The 17,510-nt window shown below is 44.0% G+C and overlaps 1 protein-coding gene across 4 annotated transcripts; it reads right to left on the bottom strand.

The window, feature by feature from the left end:
• Positions 1–538: 538 nt before the first annotated feature.
• C4H5orf63 (chromosome 4 C5orf63 homolog) lies at positions 539–11,580 on the bottom strand. Of its 4 annotated transcripts, none has more exons than XM_072860167.1 (6): positions 11,483–11,580; positions 9,434–9,574; positions 8,105–8,210; positions 5,994–6,114; positions 2,548–2,604; positions 539–1,772 (listed from the first exon to the last, which is right to left on the bottom strand). In XM_072860167.1, exons 4-6 carry the CDS (start codon positions 6,111–6,113, stop codon positions 1,593–1,595), a joined length of 357 nt encoding a protein of 118 aa, XP_072716268.1. In that variant the 5' UTR covers position 6,114; positions 8,105–8,210; positions 9,434–9,574; positions 11,483–11,580; the 3' UTR covers positions 539–1,592. The 4 variants fall into 4 exon arrangements, with proteins under 4 accessions (XP_072716268.1, XP_072716269.1, XP_072716270.1 ...); XM_072860168.1 differs by having other exon boundaries at positions 9,434–9,571; XM_072860169.1 differs by lacking the exon at positions 8,105–8,210.
• Between the last annotated feature and the right edge of the window lie 5,930 nt (positions 11,581–17,510).

Raw genomic sequence — 17,510 nt, 5'->3', positions numbered from 1 at the left:
TTTAATTTCTCACCCCCCACTGCCCAGGAATTTTTCATCTTGCAGAATACATCAGAATTGGGTTGCAAATGGTCTGTCAAACGCTAGACACTGTAGGATGGGGCCATATAGGAACTGCCTGCTTTCATCACAGCAGATCAGCTGGCTTCTTAAGTCCATAATGAATCCTAGCAAATTTCAGTTTACTGTTCTAACTGGGTATTGTGTCTGGATTCTCCCCCCTGTGAAGACACATCTGTCAAGTGTTCCTGTTTAAATTCCTAATGATGAGAGAAGACTGAATACCACCATGGTAGAATGAACAGAAATGCAGCAGGTAGGGATTACTTTCTGTGTTAAAGGGTCTATTAAGTAGATCAAAAATACCTACAACTTTCTCCAGTGCTTATTACAGACTATTCAACTTAAAACAGCTGACTTTTCCTTAATCTATCTTTCTCCTCCTCCTGAAAATACATTTAACTGAGGCATTCTGTCAGTCTACCTCACAACCCTACATTGCCAATGATGCACTAACAGAACTGCAGTAACCCTTGATAAAAGGGTATTCTTGCCACATGATAAATGGATTTGCAGTTGTGTTGCAGACAGAAGTGAAACGTGATTCCTTTCTGCCAGAAAGCGTAACGACTGGACTCAATTACCACAGAACTCTAGTCCATAGGACCAAGCACTGTTCCCATAATATCAGACAAACATGTTTTCTCTGTTCACTGGATTTCTAATGATGAAGAATTATGCCAGAAGCATCCCTAAGCAGGGCAAAAGACCATATATTAGCACAGGTTTTTTTAAGAACGTAACTGGAGTCTAAGGGACAAGTCCCATATCTTAGGCCAGGAAATTTTTAAAGACACTCTTAGGGTTTCTTACTTTCATTTTATACTCTGAAATTAGTAGCATTCACAGAGACATGTTTGTAGTTAATAAATGCTGTTTTCATTACAGATTTAGTTCTTTTGGCTCGATTATAGTTCACTTTTTATTTTTTCTTGTGACTGGGAGTAACTCAAGTATTAAGGAGCTCAAAGCTTGCTGTAGTAGATAAAATAGACAAGTGTAACATATGTTCATCCCATTAGAAGAAAAATAAACTATTCAGTGTTCATGTGTTAGTACAGCTGTATCAAATTGTGATGATTGTTCTATAAATATGACTCTGCTTCAGTGAGAGAGTGCTGTCTTTAATCAAGTGTCTTTTTAATTTACAGTAAATGCCCTCTTCTCCATTTCAAATGAGCACTTAGGATAGACTGCTAGACTTCTTCAAGGAAGTCTCTTACAGACCTACAGCTTACAGGTACTAGCAATCTTGAAACACATTTCACTTTATCTGCTGTTATGGAGGAGCATTTATTCTGTCAATGAAAAGCCAGCCTAGGATAGCAGCAAATGAATGGTACAGAAAAGGTTGCTAATGGTGCAGCTGGGCTGGATAATTAATACAAAATAGAATACAAGTCACTCGAGTTTGTTAGGACACTGGTACCATACGTTCTAAGAAACGTAAGGCCAGATAAGGAATACTGCTTTTCCACACAATTTATGTTGCACAGTCCTTTCAGATCCACACCAGAGCAGCTGCATTTTCTTCACTGGTTTCCGTCATTTTGCAACTCCAGCTTCATAAGCTGGTCCTCAAACTTTTGAATGTCTACTTGATGCTTCATTAGGAATTTCCCATTTAAATGAAAAACAGGTATGTCATATTTGTATTTCTCATACCACGCTGAGTTCTCTGGAAGGGTAATGTCCACCTCCTGCAAAATAAACTGTGACAGAAAAGAAATATGTTAGTACCTACTGGACACTGAAAAACAATACCTGCTTGTCTTTTAATCAATATTTTTTTTAGAAATGCAAGACTCTTCTTGGTGCTTGTGGATTTATTTTTCCATGTTGTAGACAATTACCCATTTTGTGGGTACAAAATGTATGCAGCCACAATCCTTGGCTGTATGTCCACAAAGGACTCTCTCCCTAGTCCAGAAGAATTTTCTTGATCCTCTGTGCAGAACCACTCTCCTGTGAGCACCAACCAAAACAAATATGCAGCTGGCAACACAAAAGCTGCCTGTTAGGCAGCAGAATGCAACACCTCTTAATGCTTCTGTTAACAGTTTACTCCTTCAAGAAAGAGATCAAAACCTGCCTGAAGAATGGCAAAAATTGCAATGATATATGGTTCAAATATTTGAAGCCCCACTTACTAACATCCTTCCCCAATGATATAATTACCTGCCTCATAAAAGTTGCAAACTCCTCTATCAGACAAGGCAATAGTATTTATAAAATCAGTGGTTTTAAAAACTGTTGCAATAAGGTGTATATTGGTTTAGTTTGCCCATACTTATTTAAGTAGCATTGTCGCAAAATGCTTTTGGATAATGAGTTTTATAGAAGCCACTGCTGAAATTGTATTGAAGAGGTCACCCATGAATGAATAACAGATGCAAACAAATCCAGGCCATTTTCTTTTACAAAGAAAGAATCCTGATTAACTGTTCTTTCTATGTAGAAAATGTATACAGTATTGCAATACATTACCCTTGTCTTATATGGCTCAAGCACTTCTTTTGCTTCATCACATAGAGGGCATGGTTTCTAAAGGAAAACATTCAGACCAACTTAAAGCATACAGTAAAACACACAGATCATTTGTACTGTAAAGTAACATACACAGACAGGACTGATCATTACTGTAAATGTGGGTTCCCTCCCCCATACCACCCTGTCTTACCACTTTCTAAATCTTTACTTTATAGTGCAGCATGGATGAAAAGAAAATAAACTATTCAGCCACAGAATTTAATTATTTCTCATTTGCTATTATTTTTCTCATGGTGCAAATTACCAGTTTTCAACGGCTCTTCTAAAGGCTGATTCAAGGGCATGGTTTGGAACGTCATGCACAGACCCCTTCTTTTGGTCAGCAGCAATGAATATTCAAAGCATAGCTATCACCAGCTGAAAACAACTGCAGGTACCACTCCTGATAGAAGAATTTCCTTTGATAGAAGGGGAATGAGGAAGTCACATGAGTAATTTCTAATCTGTTTCAGATGGAGTCACTTGGGTCAGTTCAAATAGCAAAAGAAGGTGATTTAAGATATCCTGTCTGACTTTGCCTGAAAGGAATTAAGCATGATCCTCCAACCTGCAGACCTGGGAGGACAGTAACCTCCAGCAGGGAGAACTGGCAAACAGCTGCAGTGTTTTGACCTGTGATGGGGTCAAAGAAAACCTCTCATTTTTGAAAACTTCCTGGTCTTCCACTACAGTTACACAGCTGACTTCTGCTGATCATGCATCATGACCATTAGAGCAGTGCATACCTGAAGAAGTGACTCATATGAAGGCATGTTGCTTCAGTGTTTGTAATGGCAGAATTTGGCGTATAATTCACAAAGCAAAGTATACAGTGGTGAAGGTGATGCCTCTGTCCCTCTGCCATGAAATACTTCTCACAGCTGGAAAAGACCTTCTCCTCTCCCTCCCACCTAAAGTCTTCCTAGGGCTTGTTCAAACATGGAGTTAATCTGACACAGCTACTTCTTATTTCCTGCGTGTGAATTAATTTGGGTTAAATACTCTACTTTTAATTCACATCTAATCTAAATTGTCTTTGCCACACAGACAAATCCTTACGCTCTGAAAACCTATGCAAGACGCTAAAGATCAACAGTGCTGTGTTTTTGCTAGTTCTCGTCGCTTTTGGAGGGACCAATATACCTGATATTGGTGACTGAAAGGAACGTCCCAGAATCCTGCACATCAGTTTTGTAACACGCCAGGCTCCTTACAGTTAAAGTAGGACATACTCGGTTCCCCTAGGCCTGTGGAGAGCTTTCTAACATAACAGTCACATAAAAGTATTTGACAAACTAAGTTGGCTCTTAGCAAAGAATATGTTTTTACTCCTGCTCTGATGGCAAGCTTAAGCACTACATGGTACTAATAAGATTGGAACTGGTTTAAAATCAGATAGTGACCTATTTCAACTAGCAGTGAAATCTGTTTAAACAGTCCATTTATATTAGTACATATTTTTCAGTAGAACAGTTCAACAGTAGGTCTCTGCCATCACTTGATTTATGTTAACTTGCAATAGGGCTGCCTGGATAAAGCTGTCTTGGACAACCTTCTTTCTGAGATGTATATTACAGTGGCAAAAGGGGCTCCTACTGCTGAGGTAGTAAAAATCCCTTCCCAAAGTGTCATATGCTGTGCTGATAGCTAGATTTGTTACACAATACACATGGTGGGACGCTTTTATTTCTACAGATAATTGCCATTTATGCTGCATACTTAGACTGCAGTTTTGTGGTCATTTTAAGCTGGTACTGATGCGGAAGGAAGCAGACGCATCTTCCTGTCACTGCTTCTTTTGTGCTGGCATAAGCACTCAAACAGCTGCACAGTACAGCTAGACAGGAGAATTGATCTGAGTTAATAGTAACCTTGCAAAAGAAAAAAAAAAAACAACTTTTTTTTTTTAACCTGGAGCACTTGTTGCACGAATGCTTGTGTTGGCATAAAAGGAGCCTGCGAGGGGAAAACCATTTGGCAGTGCTAGCTTCTATCAGTTTGATGTGGCTGCAGAAGTCATAGGTCCCTCCTGCCTTCTCCTCCTATTTCTCCTTATTCTTAAAAAAAGGAAGGAGGGAAAAAGGAGTTAATTAGCATAAACTAAGACTGCAGATTAGATTTATTTTAAAGTAGTCTGCATTTTGCTTTGCAATTGCCAGTGGTATCAGACATGAAAAACATTTTAAGTTAAAAATACATTCAACAAGAGACCACTTTAGAGAACTACATGCAACTCTGCTATTAGAAAATTTGATTTCATACAGTGTCTTACTAATGAGAAATTTTAAGGCACAAAAATAATACAAAGAGCTTTTTTCCAATTCTTAACCCAAAGGTAAACTCATTATTCCTTGCCTTATCACATCTGGATTACGAATGAGTTGATGCTGAATCAGGCAGAGGGAGAGCGAGCTGTAACTTTGAAGTATAGTTCTTCTTATAGTATGCATTGCTCTGATGAATAAACAGATGGTGACCTTTCATTTTTTAACCTACTCATATTTTAACTATTTCATTTTTTAACCTACTCACAGTTTAAACACTCCTTTACAGCTAGGGATGGAATGAACAAACATTGTGCAGGGGGAGGAAATTATTTTAATCGCATCCATCTTCAACAAATACCGCCATAGCAATGTCAACATTCTTAGTACTTTGCATTTCTAGTTATTCTCCTCTTGAAGGCTACATCAACCATATCAATGCAGCATAGCCTGCCACGTGCCATCCTATCTAAAAGTGCAGAAGACTTCTGCAGATAACACAGGCTCTCGATGACGATCCATGGAAAGTGGCAGTTCACAAATGACCATTCCTGCTCATCACATCTGTTTTCTAAATATACTTAAGAATCCTATCTGCTCATGCCACAGACAAACCTTTGCCTGCATTTTATTCCTGTTAGCATTACACACCCAATAAAGCAAAAAGAGGGTAAAGCACAATCTACTTTTTCCTCGTGCGCTACCAACATTACCTGGATATATTTTCAGTCTCACAGGTAGTGCTGAATTTAAACATGAGTGCTTTGAAGAGCCTACTTCAGCTGTTGATGCCTGTCGTGGGCAGATTATGGACAACAACTTGTCTTTGTTCTCCATTTCTAGGATGGAACACTGGCAGTTAGAGAACAATTTTCAACTAGTAAAGGGACTGCAGTATCACTGAGACCCAACTATCTTGAAATCTTCATTTGTTGGTTGTAACTACTTGCTTGCTACAGTAAGAGTAGGACTGTGCTGTAAAGCACTGGTGTAAAAGACACCCCCAAAGTAAAATACCCAATACTACACAAATTTGAAAGGGGCAAAAAGCATGGCCAAGCCATTTCATCTGGGATTTATGTATATCAAAGCTGATAAATACGCAGTCTTGCCTAGCTTTATTCTGTAAACAACTTTTACCTTGGTGAATAAAGTCAACACTGGCTTATTTGCGCTGGCTGAACAGAGTTGTCTCCCCAGTGGACTGAATGAATGTCTTGCTAATTGCAGTGTTCTGCTCAGAAAACAAAGCACCATCATCCTGTTAAGGCAAAAATAAAATGTTTAATTGTTTTGTGGCAAGTTATAGCTCATGAAATTTAATGTTAAGATAAATGTGATACTTCAGTCGCAGTTCTAAAATACACACAATCAAATTATTTTCCCAGGATTTTTATGTTCACAGTATCAACATGTTAATCAGAAAAATGGTTTATTATGCAGCAGGCCAGAAACACTGCATAGCTCAAAAACTGTAGTTCCATTTAAAAAGAAAAAAAATCTATGTTTTCTTGCTGAAATGACTCTTTTAAATTCCCTAACACAAATGCTAACATAAATGCATTACACTGTTTCAACTGCTTAGATGCTAGTAAGAATTACATATTAACAAAATGCAAAGTGCTGTGCTTTGAACCTCAGTAATCTTGCTGCAGTGCTTGACATATTCTACTTACTCAAAATTATTCCATCAAAAAAATAATCTGTACCTAACCAGAATATTAATATAATGCTTTCTGATGATTTAACTTGGTAATATTAAAAGTATGCATATTGCCCCGAGTCCTTCCTGCAACGGCAAATTAATTTATGAAAAATGTTGATGGGTTTGTGATTTTTTTGGGAGAGTTTAAGTAAATTTAATGTTGTTGAAGGGTGCCATATTGGAGTCTTGAAGTCACCTATTCATAATAACACTCATAACAACAGTGCTTCCTCTAAACTTGTTTCTTAATGGGACCTTTACAAGGCATTTTAGGACTGAAAGGCAAAAAACAGAAACAAAAGGGAGTCTGCATGGAGACTACTGGCAGACATGACACTTGACATCAGAATTTACACCAAGAAAATCAAGTCCCTTTTACATAAAGCCAAACTGCTTCTGTTTGGTTTCTGTTCAGGCACGACTTACCTGTAGTTCTACTAACTACATCTAACCACAAACACACAATGTAATGGCACAGGCTTAAACAACTTAAGTGTGAGCAGGATTACGTTGCAACTGATAAGCATGTTTTACGTTGTTCAGTAAAAAAGAGCCTAGTGCATTCACTGAATCTCTCAGTACTAATATTACAGTTCTGTTTTAAGAGAGACAGTCTAGCCAGCATAAGTGCTAAGAAAGTACAAAACATTGCAGTGGACTCTAAACCTAAGGCTACTTAACTGCTATGTTTCTAAGCAACAACCACAAGAAAAAATAAAATGGGTGACATGAGACTGCTCCACCAGCCTTACTGCACTGTCAAAGACACCTTTTTTATGTAAAGGACTCTGGTAAGGGTAACTTGCCATGTTTCCAGAAGAAGTTTCAACAGAGCAAATATGAAGAAAAGGTATTACCCTTTGAAAATTATAGCCTACATTATCAAATTTCAGATACTAGGAAAGAAACAGATTTTTTTTCTTTGACCACATAAAAATAAAGTTGTCTAAAACAGAGTAACCTGCAATGAACGGGCTTTGGGTTTACTGTTTAGTATGGGACAGAAAGGGTTCTTCATCTGTACGTGTCAGGCTTGATACCAGCAAGAGTCAGCTGCAGGGGTGGAGTGGTACGCTTGCTGTCACTGCAAAGTTGCAGGTCACTGGCACAGCACACACTGTCATTGGTCATAGTCCTTGGCAGCTACTGCATTTGTTTTACTTGGCCAGGTGGAAATGTAATTGTCCAGAATTTTACATAATAAATACAAAAATAAGCTTGGAACCTTTTGGAAAAATGCAAATCTGGATGACAGTAAATAGTCTCAGTCATACTTAGAAATTTTTACGTCCACAGTAAATAGGTGCCCAGAATGGATGAGTTTTTGGCATAAAAAATTGCTGCATGTCAGCCTGCTCACATGCAAGATAAAAATACCAAAATAAATAGTTTGCATTCTGGCAAGTTTTTAAATGAATGCTTTTCTTGCCAGCCTAGCAAGCCAAACTTTGTGCATTCAAAACAAGGAAAATGCCCCTAAATTTTTCTGTGAACAGCAGAATGAATAAAGCCTAGATTTCCATGTAACTTATTTCCCCATACATACACACGTGTACAAAATGGCTCTGGTTCACTCCTTTATACCACATTTTTGGATCCCTTCGCCCTCTGGTAAATTTGAGTCCAGTGGACAACTTCTACCAAAACATCAACTGAAGGGGAATGAATAACACAATATCAGTACCTAAGCTTCAAGATGTCACAAAAAGAAATAAGCTAGTACAGTGTCTTACTTCCTTACCAATTTTAAATAATGATAAGCAACACTATCTTTGGAATTCAGGAGCAAATCTTCATTGACTAGTACTACTACTGAAGCAAGAGTCTGCTGTTTCCAGAGTTAGCATAAGACTGGCTGAATGTTTTTATAAATAAGCTAAGGAAAACAGAGTCCTGGCTGTCAATTTATTCACCTATGTAGAATGATACTAAGGCCATACTGTAATGCCAGTTACAAAAAGACTCAAAGGGCTAATCCCGATTTATAAAATGCCACCAGTCTCCATCCAGGCCCCAGTCATGCTCTGCTGTTCCATCAGCATAAAGCAGTCTGAGACATCTAGCCCTGAGGGAGGGTGAGATACTGTCAGATGGCATCATGTTCCCACAGTACAGATGATACAGCTTGACTTCCCTATGCTTCTGAAGCCCACAGTTGCCAGACAGCATAATTAGGAAGGAGAGCAGTCAGACCTGCTGCATTTAACCTGGACTAAAGCATGGTGCAACTTCAACTTCACAGGATTGCAACTAAGGCTCTGCCCCCATAGAAATCTGCTTTTAAATCAGTAGAATTTACCAATCTTATTTTACTGAATTAAGTAAAAAGGTCGCGGATAAAATCAAATAGCAGTGGTTTTGCACAAACATTGAAGGGTTCTAATACTGTGAAAGGTTAAGGATAGTTGCCATTGATCAGGAGCTGATGAAAGCAAATATCCAATCACTCATCAGGAAAATCTACTGCAGCAGCTCAATTTGTCTGAACAGCATCCCAGAGCCACACAGGCGTTTAGTGCATGCACACTACCACCGTGTGAACAAGCGGGTTCCCAAAACTGGCCTGTGCTAAGCTGAGCAACATTTCTGGAATGCAGAGCTCCAACCTCAGAGGTCACTTCCATGCCAGTATCATCACTGACAAAAAGAAAGGAAAGTGTTGCACAGATGCCCCATGGTGTTCACGTCCTGCTCACATCTGTATCATATCTGTCTTTTGTTATGAAGAAACTAAAATGCTAAAAGCACAGACAAAATCTTTCAATGTGATTATTTTGGAGCTCTCTTTAGCCTCCCCCCTAGTAATTATAAAGATTTGTTTGAGAAACAAAATTAATACATAAATGTAAAGAACGATGACTTCTTTAGAACTTACCCTCCCTATATTACAATGTCACAGAATGATTTAACAAATGATGCTTGTAAGTGTGGACTTGGCCCATGCTGTATTTTGCAAATCCAAATTGGACTAATTTCCTGTTAACAGAACTTCCATCACCTAATAAATCTTAATCTGCTGGAAAAATAAAATGTAACATTAAAACTAGCCATTATTTAGATGTGATAATTATCTATAGAAGCCTTATCTTAGCATCAATCAAGGAAAGACAAGCATGGCTGAGTTTTCCTCCAACTCTGTACCTTTTAATAATGCTATATACTCTTAAATAATCTAATCTTCAAGCCACCAATATACTCTTATTCTGTGGTTCTGAATGTTTTATATGCATAATTATCAACCTATCTGGATGGGATTATGTCCTGTTTTTCATGGATTTGTATACATACACATGAGGATGAAATTATTATGAACTTGCAGGCATTTGTACACACTGTACACTCATGTAGTATTTGATTTTGGAACCCTAACCTGAGTTTGACAGAGGATGGGGATTACCTGGACAAATCACATCTCTTTCTGCAAGGTAGCAGTAACACATCAGGAACATGGAAAATGTTACACTAAAAATGTCCTAGGCGTTTTCTAGGTATTTGACTTAAAGAAACTTTGTAAGTGTCTATTAAACTGACTCCTACCCTCCATTTAATCCTCATGCTAGTATGACAAAGGAATATCAGCTGAAAGAAAATGGGGAAAGCAAGCGGACGCAAATGGAAGAACAGATGCTGATGGCCTAAGTCAGTGGTGGTTTAAACCAGCCTTCTTCTGTTGTCCCTCATTCTAAACCAGCTATGGTCATCAAGGAAAGCACACTTGCTGGCAGTCTGCTGTTGTCAGTTTGATTACTTACCAGGGAAATGCTGAACAAGAAAATACAGTGCAACAGCAAGAGACCAAGGAGCATGCATGAGTAGAGACACCAAATCCTGTAGGAGCTGAGATCCCCACAAGGCTTTTAACCCACCAGCCTTTCAGAGGAGGCATGCAAAACACAGGAAAATCTTGAACTTATTTTTGCAAACACACGTAACTCTAAAGGTCTTTAGGGAAGAATCAGATTCTTATATCAACTCAAAATTCAAAAACGTCGTCAGTAATACCACTTGTTTCTGTGAGGTGACATTATAGATCAATCAATGCATATTTCTATACCTTTTCTCCTCCAAACTACAGTAATCTGGGGTAAATGCCACAAACCCATTGCATTCCGTTCCAGAAAAAAGTATAATTTCATCCTAATGTGCAACAAATTTTGTTTAGTGATGCCTCCAGAGGTATCTTATCTATTCGAGACTCTGGTCTGAGGCACATACTCCAAATTTCAGACAATTAAAAAAACATCCAATAGGTTGCTGTAATGGCCACGAGACCGTTTCTGAAGACTAACGACCTTGCATATACAATGGACCATTAACATAAAGTAAAATTATAATAGCGTTTAAAAGCCTGTTTTAAACATCCCCATTTGAAAACTTCTCAGCTAAATGATCCATTCCCCCCCGAGGGCCAGGGGCGAGCCAAATCGGGTAAAGAGAGTATCCAGAGGTCTTCCCATTATCTCCTGTAATGAGAAAGCCCGATTTCTTTTGAAGATACTTTCTAAAGCAGTAATGCCCTCTACAGATAGGCAGAGTCAAAGCCCACGAAGAAAAAAGAGACCGCAAGAGACTTGCCACTGCCGGCTCTCCAGGGCTCAGCCAGCGGCGCCGCGCTCTGCTCGCCCCAGCGCCCCGCCATCCCGCCTCCCTCCGCCCGGCTTCTGCCCTCCGGGGGGGGTCTCCTCAGGCCCGGCGCCGGCGGGGGACTGCGTCCCCGGCCCGGCCCGCAGCAAGGCCCGCGCCCGCCGCGCTTGCACCGCCAGCGCCGGGGAGGCCCCTGCGGCCGCTGCCCAGGCCCCGCGGCCCGGCGCGGCCCAGCCCGGCGCTCGGCACCAGCCGGCGTTAACCCGGGCGGGCCGGGGACGCTCCGGGGGGCCGCGCGCCGGGCTAGGCTAGCGGCAGGGCCGGGGCTGCGGGCACCCACCTGGCCGCGGCTGCCGGCCGCCTCCCTCCGCCCCCGCGGGGACGCGGCGCGGGCTCCCGGCGAACTCCGCGGGGCGGCGGGCGGGGCGGCGGGCGGGGCCCCGCCCGGGGAGGCCGCGCAGCCCCGACGGGCCCGGCCTGGCGGGAGGCAGCGCCCGCCGCCGCTTCGGCGCCCCCTGCTGGTCGCCCGCCGGCACCGCCCGCCCCCGCTACCCCCCCCCCCCCTTCCTCCCGGGGCTTCCCCCGGGAGCTGCGGCGAGGCTCTTCCGGCGCCCGGAGCCCCGACCTGGGGGCTCCCAGCCCTCCCCGCAGCCTCTGTCTCTCCGGGTGTGCCTCCTTTCTCCAAGAGGCGGCTCTTCACAGCTCTCGGTGGCAGGCGGTTGCCCTGGCTCCTGCGGGTGGCCGCCCCGGGCCGGAGGAGCCCTGCAGCCGGCGCTGCCCGGCTTTCCAGGAGCTGGGAGCTCAGCCAGAACTGGGCCCCGCTTTTTTTCTGCCGGGAAGGGTTTCTGTCTTGCACCTCGATCCTGTGGCGTACTGAGCTCCCCTGCTTCTCCCACTGCCTGTGCTCTGTTGTGTATCAAAAAGCAGCCAGCTGCCTTGTCATCTTCTCCATCCCAGATGGATGTGCAGGACCTGGATTTTGGCCACCCACTCAGGCTGACAAAGGAATACCTCTAGATATAATAGAAAAAAAAAAAAAAACAACACGTTATTAGAGTGTACCATTAAACCACAAAGTGTCACAGTAGTGAAAGCACACAGGGATCATAAGAGAAAGGTGTGGGGAAAAGACACTGAGAAATTGTAGGCAGCATAGGTAGAAAGGCAGAAATTTCCCCTAAGGAAAGGGCCAGTCCTGCAGTTCTTTTGCTCATGCTGCTTCTGTTGGCTTCACATGGAGTAAGTGGTCTTTAATTTCTTTCCTTTGAAATTGCAATAAGTTTAATGTGATAAAAGAAAGCAATGGACCTTGATCGTCTTTTTGACAGTATGTATTTCAGTTTTAGTGAGACTTTCCATTTTCCTGTGATCAAGCAGCAGCAATGTAGACAAAATAAATTTTTATTAAAGATGTGATTGTTTCTTTTTTTAATTTTTACCTTTTAAAATTTAATTCAGGCAGCAAGTATAGTCATGATTGAGCGTAACGTTGGGAAAAAGAGTGGGAGACTACAGACATCTATTCTAAACACAATACTCTACAATTTTCATTAACAGCTTGAAGCATTACATGATATGTATGCTAAGCAAATTAGTGGGTGATATGAAGCTAGGATCAAACAAGAATATTTTGGTGTATATGAATAAATTCAAATTAAATTGGAAATAGGCTCAAATTAACACAATGGGATTCAATAAAAGCAGAAAAGAGATTAATTTAAAGAAGTTATCAAACTGACAGTGTCAGGGAGGATTCTTTCCCTGCTGAAATGAATTGCCACATTCTTGTCTGAAACTGCAAGCTTTTTGTCCCTTCCGTTGTGACAGATATTTGACCACAAGAGAGGGTCCCTGTGTAAAGAAATGTGTAGTGTGCCCTTCTTTGCTCTTGATGCTCTGTTTCACTACTTGCAGTGTTTTAGTTGCCAGGTGTCTTCATTTTCCTTTCTCCAGAAAAGTGTTTTAAGTAAAAAATAGCAAGTGTTCACTGCTGGGGAATGAAAGCTGTAGGCTTATGTTCTTTTAGTTGCGATATTTCTGTCAGGATTTTGGTTGTGTTTTTGTAGTTGTTCCTAGGCTGAGAATGGGAGAAAAATCTTCTGGGGTATAGACTCAAGTCAGCTTTCCCTCTTCATCTGTGCTTTGAGAAGTACAACAGCATGTAGTGGGAAGGCCCTCCAGGAGAGCAGTCTTACCCTGCTGATGTGACATACCTAATTAACTAGCAGACTAAACTAACATGAGGATTAGTCAGCTCCAGATCCTAGTGACTCATTTTCAACCACTATCTTAATCCCTTCTGTTGAACAGAGATGTAATGTTGGCAGCTGACACTAGCTGCTCATTTTTGTGTCAGAATCAGAACAGCCAGTATCAGACTTTGGCGTTTGACATTGTTATATGCTAGACCTGTCAAGCCTCACATGAGGGAATCACTGAACTGGCTCCCACCCAGCTTTTAATCTCTGAGAAGGAGTGGAAGGAAGACATTTAGGGAGAGGGCAATTTCAGCAGAGGCTGGTTGAAAAGCAGCGGTAAGTAAAGAGATAAGCATGTTCTTGCCATCTCAGGTCCCAGATTAGTTTTATCCATCTCACTCCAAAAACGAGTCTAGCCTACTTTGGGATCTGTGTCTAGAATTCCCAAAGGAACCTAGAGAACATAGGCACATAGTTCCCAAACTGGTTGGTTTATTCAAACAGAATTGCTGCTGAAGCCAGAATTGCTGCTCTGGCTGTGTTTCTTTCCTGATTTCAGTGTGACTGTCATGTTGCCGAACTCAGTTCCAAACCACTAACTGGCCCTGCCGAGGTAACTGTTCAGAACGGTATTCATTTGATTCTGTGATGTCTGCAAGAGAAAAATATTTTTCAAGAGCTTTCAGTTTTACATTGTCACTTGTTTCTATTTGTTCTGTGTTTAGGTGTATCTGGTGTGTGCTGGTTTCACCCTTAAACCAGGTTCTTTATAATCTGGGATAAATATGTAAAAAAAAAAGATTCCTTATACTACAAAGTTCTGCAAAGAGAATTTACTATTTAGAGTGCTTTGTAATTGACCAGTTTTGTTTTGGCAGGTTTCTGGTACACCATTGTGGATAGTTCAGCACAAAATTACCTTTGGTTTTGATACATTAGTTATGTGACGAATCTTCTATAATGTTCGTAGAGATTTGAGAAGAAAAATATTACAGATGCAGATAGAATTATTACCTTAGAACATGCGTCACTATTGCTGTGCTTAAGAATAAGATGGTTTGCTGTAAAGTTTGCTATTTAAAAACGTGTTCTCGGATCTGAAAGTACTGCAACTCCACCCTATTTTTCATTCTGGCACATAGCATGTCTTTAAATATCAAGGGCAGTTATGGCTCAATGGTTAAATTTGCTGCATAGGTATCCTCATATGGTTGCACAAGTCTTCCTATCTTTTTTTTAATATCTCTTAAGTAAAGTATGGACATGCTTCCAAAATTTTGGACTAAAAAGAACTCGTGTTGTGATGGATTGCTGTTCCCAATGGCCTTCAATTAGGTTCTCTTCCAGACATCTTTTTTATTTCCCTGGTATTTTGACTTAATGTATAGCTTCAAGTTTTTCTATCTGATATATATATCACAATATGCTTTTCATTACCTTGCATGGTTTCTTTTATTTGGAAATTTAATAAATACTGTATTTAAAATGCAGCATAACACCGTTAAAAGATGAATTATCCATTCCTCTCTTCAATCAACAGATAGTAGAAAAAAATAGAATAAAATAGACTAGAATAGACTAGTTCCAGTTCATCTTCATCAAGTATCAGTCCAATTTTTTCCTCCTCTTGCTATTAACATACTTAAAAAGCCCTTTCTTGTTGTCTGACACATACTGGCCAGTTTCAACTCTAGTTGAGCTTTGGCCTTTCGTGCCGTTGGGACCTGGGTCTTCCTTTGGGGCCTGGCAGCAGCTCTTGGTGCCAAACTCAGCAGCCACCTTCTGTCTCTCCCCTCATCTTGCGTGGCCAGCTTGGCTGCAGAAGGGGTCACGGAGCGGTGTGTGAAAGGAGGGCGAGGGGCCCTGGGGAGCACGGAGAAGATGCGCTGCCTTTTCTGCAGGGTTCACTTGCAGGGGGAAGTCCTGCACAGAGAATGCGACGGGGAGGGGTGGTGGGGACGGTGGTGAGGGGCGATGGGGAAGTGATGGAGCCCATCTGCCAAAGACGGGTCCTTTCCAAGCAGAGGAGAAGAAATGCCAGTGCCAAGGCTGCATCTAGAAGAGCGGGAACAAAGCCTGTGCTCGAGGGCAGCAGTACATCCATCCTTCTCGGCTAGTGTCCCCATAGCACTTGAATGAGGGGAAAGAGGGCTCAGCAAGACCAGACAACAGGACTCAACGGCGCTCAGATCAGCGCAAAGAGGTCCTTCAGGTCCATAGGGCCAGGCCCCACGGCACTCAAATCAGGAGAAAGGGCCCCTGCAAGAGCACAGGGCCAGGCACCATGGCACCTTGCTCAAGGGAAGGGGGCCCTGCAAGAGCAGAGGGTCAAGACCCATGGTGCTGTGCGCTGGGGAGGGAGGCACTCCGAGAGCACAGGTCCAGCCCCATGGTAGTCAAAGCAGGGCAACGAGGCTGTGCAAGAGCAGAGGGAGAAGCCCCACGGCGCTCTGCTAAGGACAACGAGAGGAAACGTTGGGCATAGCCCCAGAAAAAGGGGAAGAAAGCAGCACGGGTGGCGACAGCAACGCCACCGGCACTAGTATTAACACCAAGACTTTTTCTGCACTTTTCAGGCCTTTATTTTCTTTTACTGCCTGATAATTAGACTGAGAGGGTCGGGAGCCCTTGAGGGCCAGCGCATGCCCCAGCTGCTGGCCCAGCCCTGGTTTCAGCAGCGCCTGGGATGTTCTAGTGCTGCCGGCGGGGTGGCCTCTTCTTGGGGGGAGAAGAGGCCTTGGGGCTACCGGCCCTCCTCTTCGTGGGTCGCTGTGGCCCCCCAGGGGAGCGTTCCCTGCCCCGGCTGGAAGTAGACGGACGTGCCGCAGCTTCCTCGGGCTCCTCCTGGGGCTCTTCTTGCTCCCCGGGGATAGGAATGGGGGCAGAGGGAGGGCTGCCGGGACCCCCACGAAGGGCAGCTGCTGAGGTGCTGGGGAGGTCGTCGCCGTTGGTCCCTTCAGGGCTGCTGGAGGGGGACGGGCCAGGTGTGGGAGACCCTCCTCGGGAGGCAGCGGGACCGGGGGCAGCCACGGGGCTGCCCTCCCGCCCCCCGGCAGCGTGGCCGTCCTCCAGGCCCAGCAGACGGCGGGCCTCCCTGCTGCACCATTGCACGGCGACATCGATAAGCTGGTGCACAAATGTCGCCGCGCGGTTTTGGAGGGAGGCCCCCAGCAGCTGGACCAGAAGATCTTCATCCGGCCCGAAGAGGACCAGGAGGGGCATGACGAGGTCCTCCACTATGGCTGCCCGCGCACGCTGGTTGCCAAAGATCAGCCCCAGCTCCTGACGCACCCAGGGCAGAAGGGTTTGGAGGAGAGCTGGGTGGTCCCGGAAAAGGGATGCCCAGGTGGGTGGCTGGAGGCCACCCAGAGGAGCCCTGGGCACTGTCCCCACAGGCTGTCGTTCTGTTGCTGCAGGGCTGTGGGCAGCTGGACGGCCAGGAGCTCCTCCTGCCTGGCGGACGACAACTGATGACGCCACAGATGGTGTGACGACCTGCTCCTCAAAGTTGTCGTCCGCCTGCACCGAGTGCACGATGGACTGCACTCTCCTCTTGCAGAGGGGGCACTCGGGCTTGCTGCCAGCCCACCGCAGGATGCACCCGTAACAGAACTGGTGCAGGCATGGCATCACATAGGCGGCATTGTCCCAGCTGTCCAGGCATATTGGACAGCGGTCGTCCAGCTCTGTGGCCATGATCTCCACGTGCTGCAGTGGGCTGGGGGGAGCTGGCGATGTTGAGCTGCTCCCTCTCACCGGTGCTGCAGCAGCGGGTGTCGCGCTAGAAAAGGAAGAGAGGCCACGGTCATTGTCTGGCCCGGGGAGGGCTGGAAGAAGTGCCCAGAAGTTCCCTCAAGAAGGGAGCCCTCCCAGCTGCCCACCCCAGCGTGACGTTTCCCCTCGCAGCTCACCTCTGCTGCTGCGAGCGTGCCTCCTGGGTGCCCCGGCTGCCTGAAGCTGGCAGGGCCGGGGATAATCCTTCAATGGCTCTGGGGTCGGGCACTGAGAGCTGCAAGGAACAACTCCCCGAGCACACCACCAGCACCAAAGGCCTCGCTCAACACTCCAAACCTCGCCGACTCGCTCAGCTGGAGTGTGGCCACAAGCCGACTGGGTGAGACTCAGCACCCGGATATAAGCAGCGAGGGATGCGTGGTCACAATCCGTCGC

This window comes from Ciconia boyciana, chromosome 4 (assembly GCF_034638445.1).
Source record: "Ciconia boyciana chromosome 4, ASM3463844v1, whole genome shotgun sequence".
Taxonomy (NCBI): Eukaryota; Metazoa; Chordata; class Aves; order Ciconiiformes; family Ciconiidae; genus Ciconia; species Ciconia boyciana.
The sequence above is the reverse complement of the archived record's forward strand: the minus strand, read 5'-3'. Positions and strand labels throughout refer to the sequence as shown.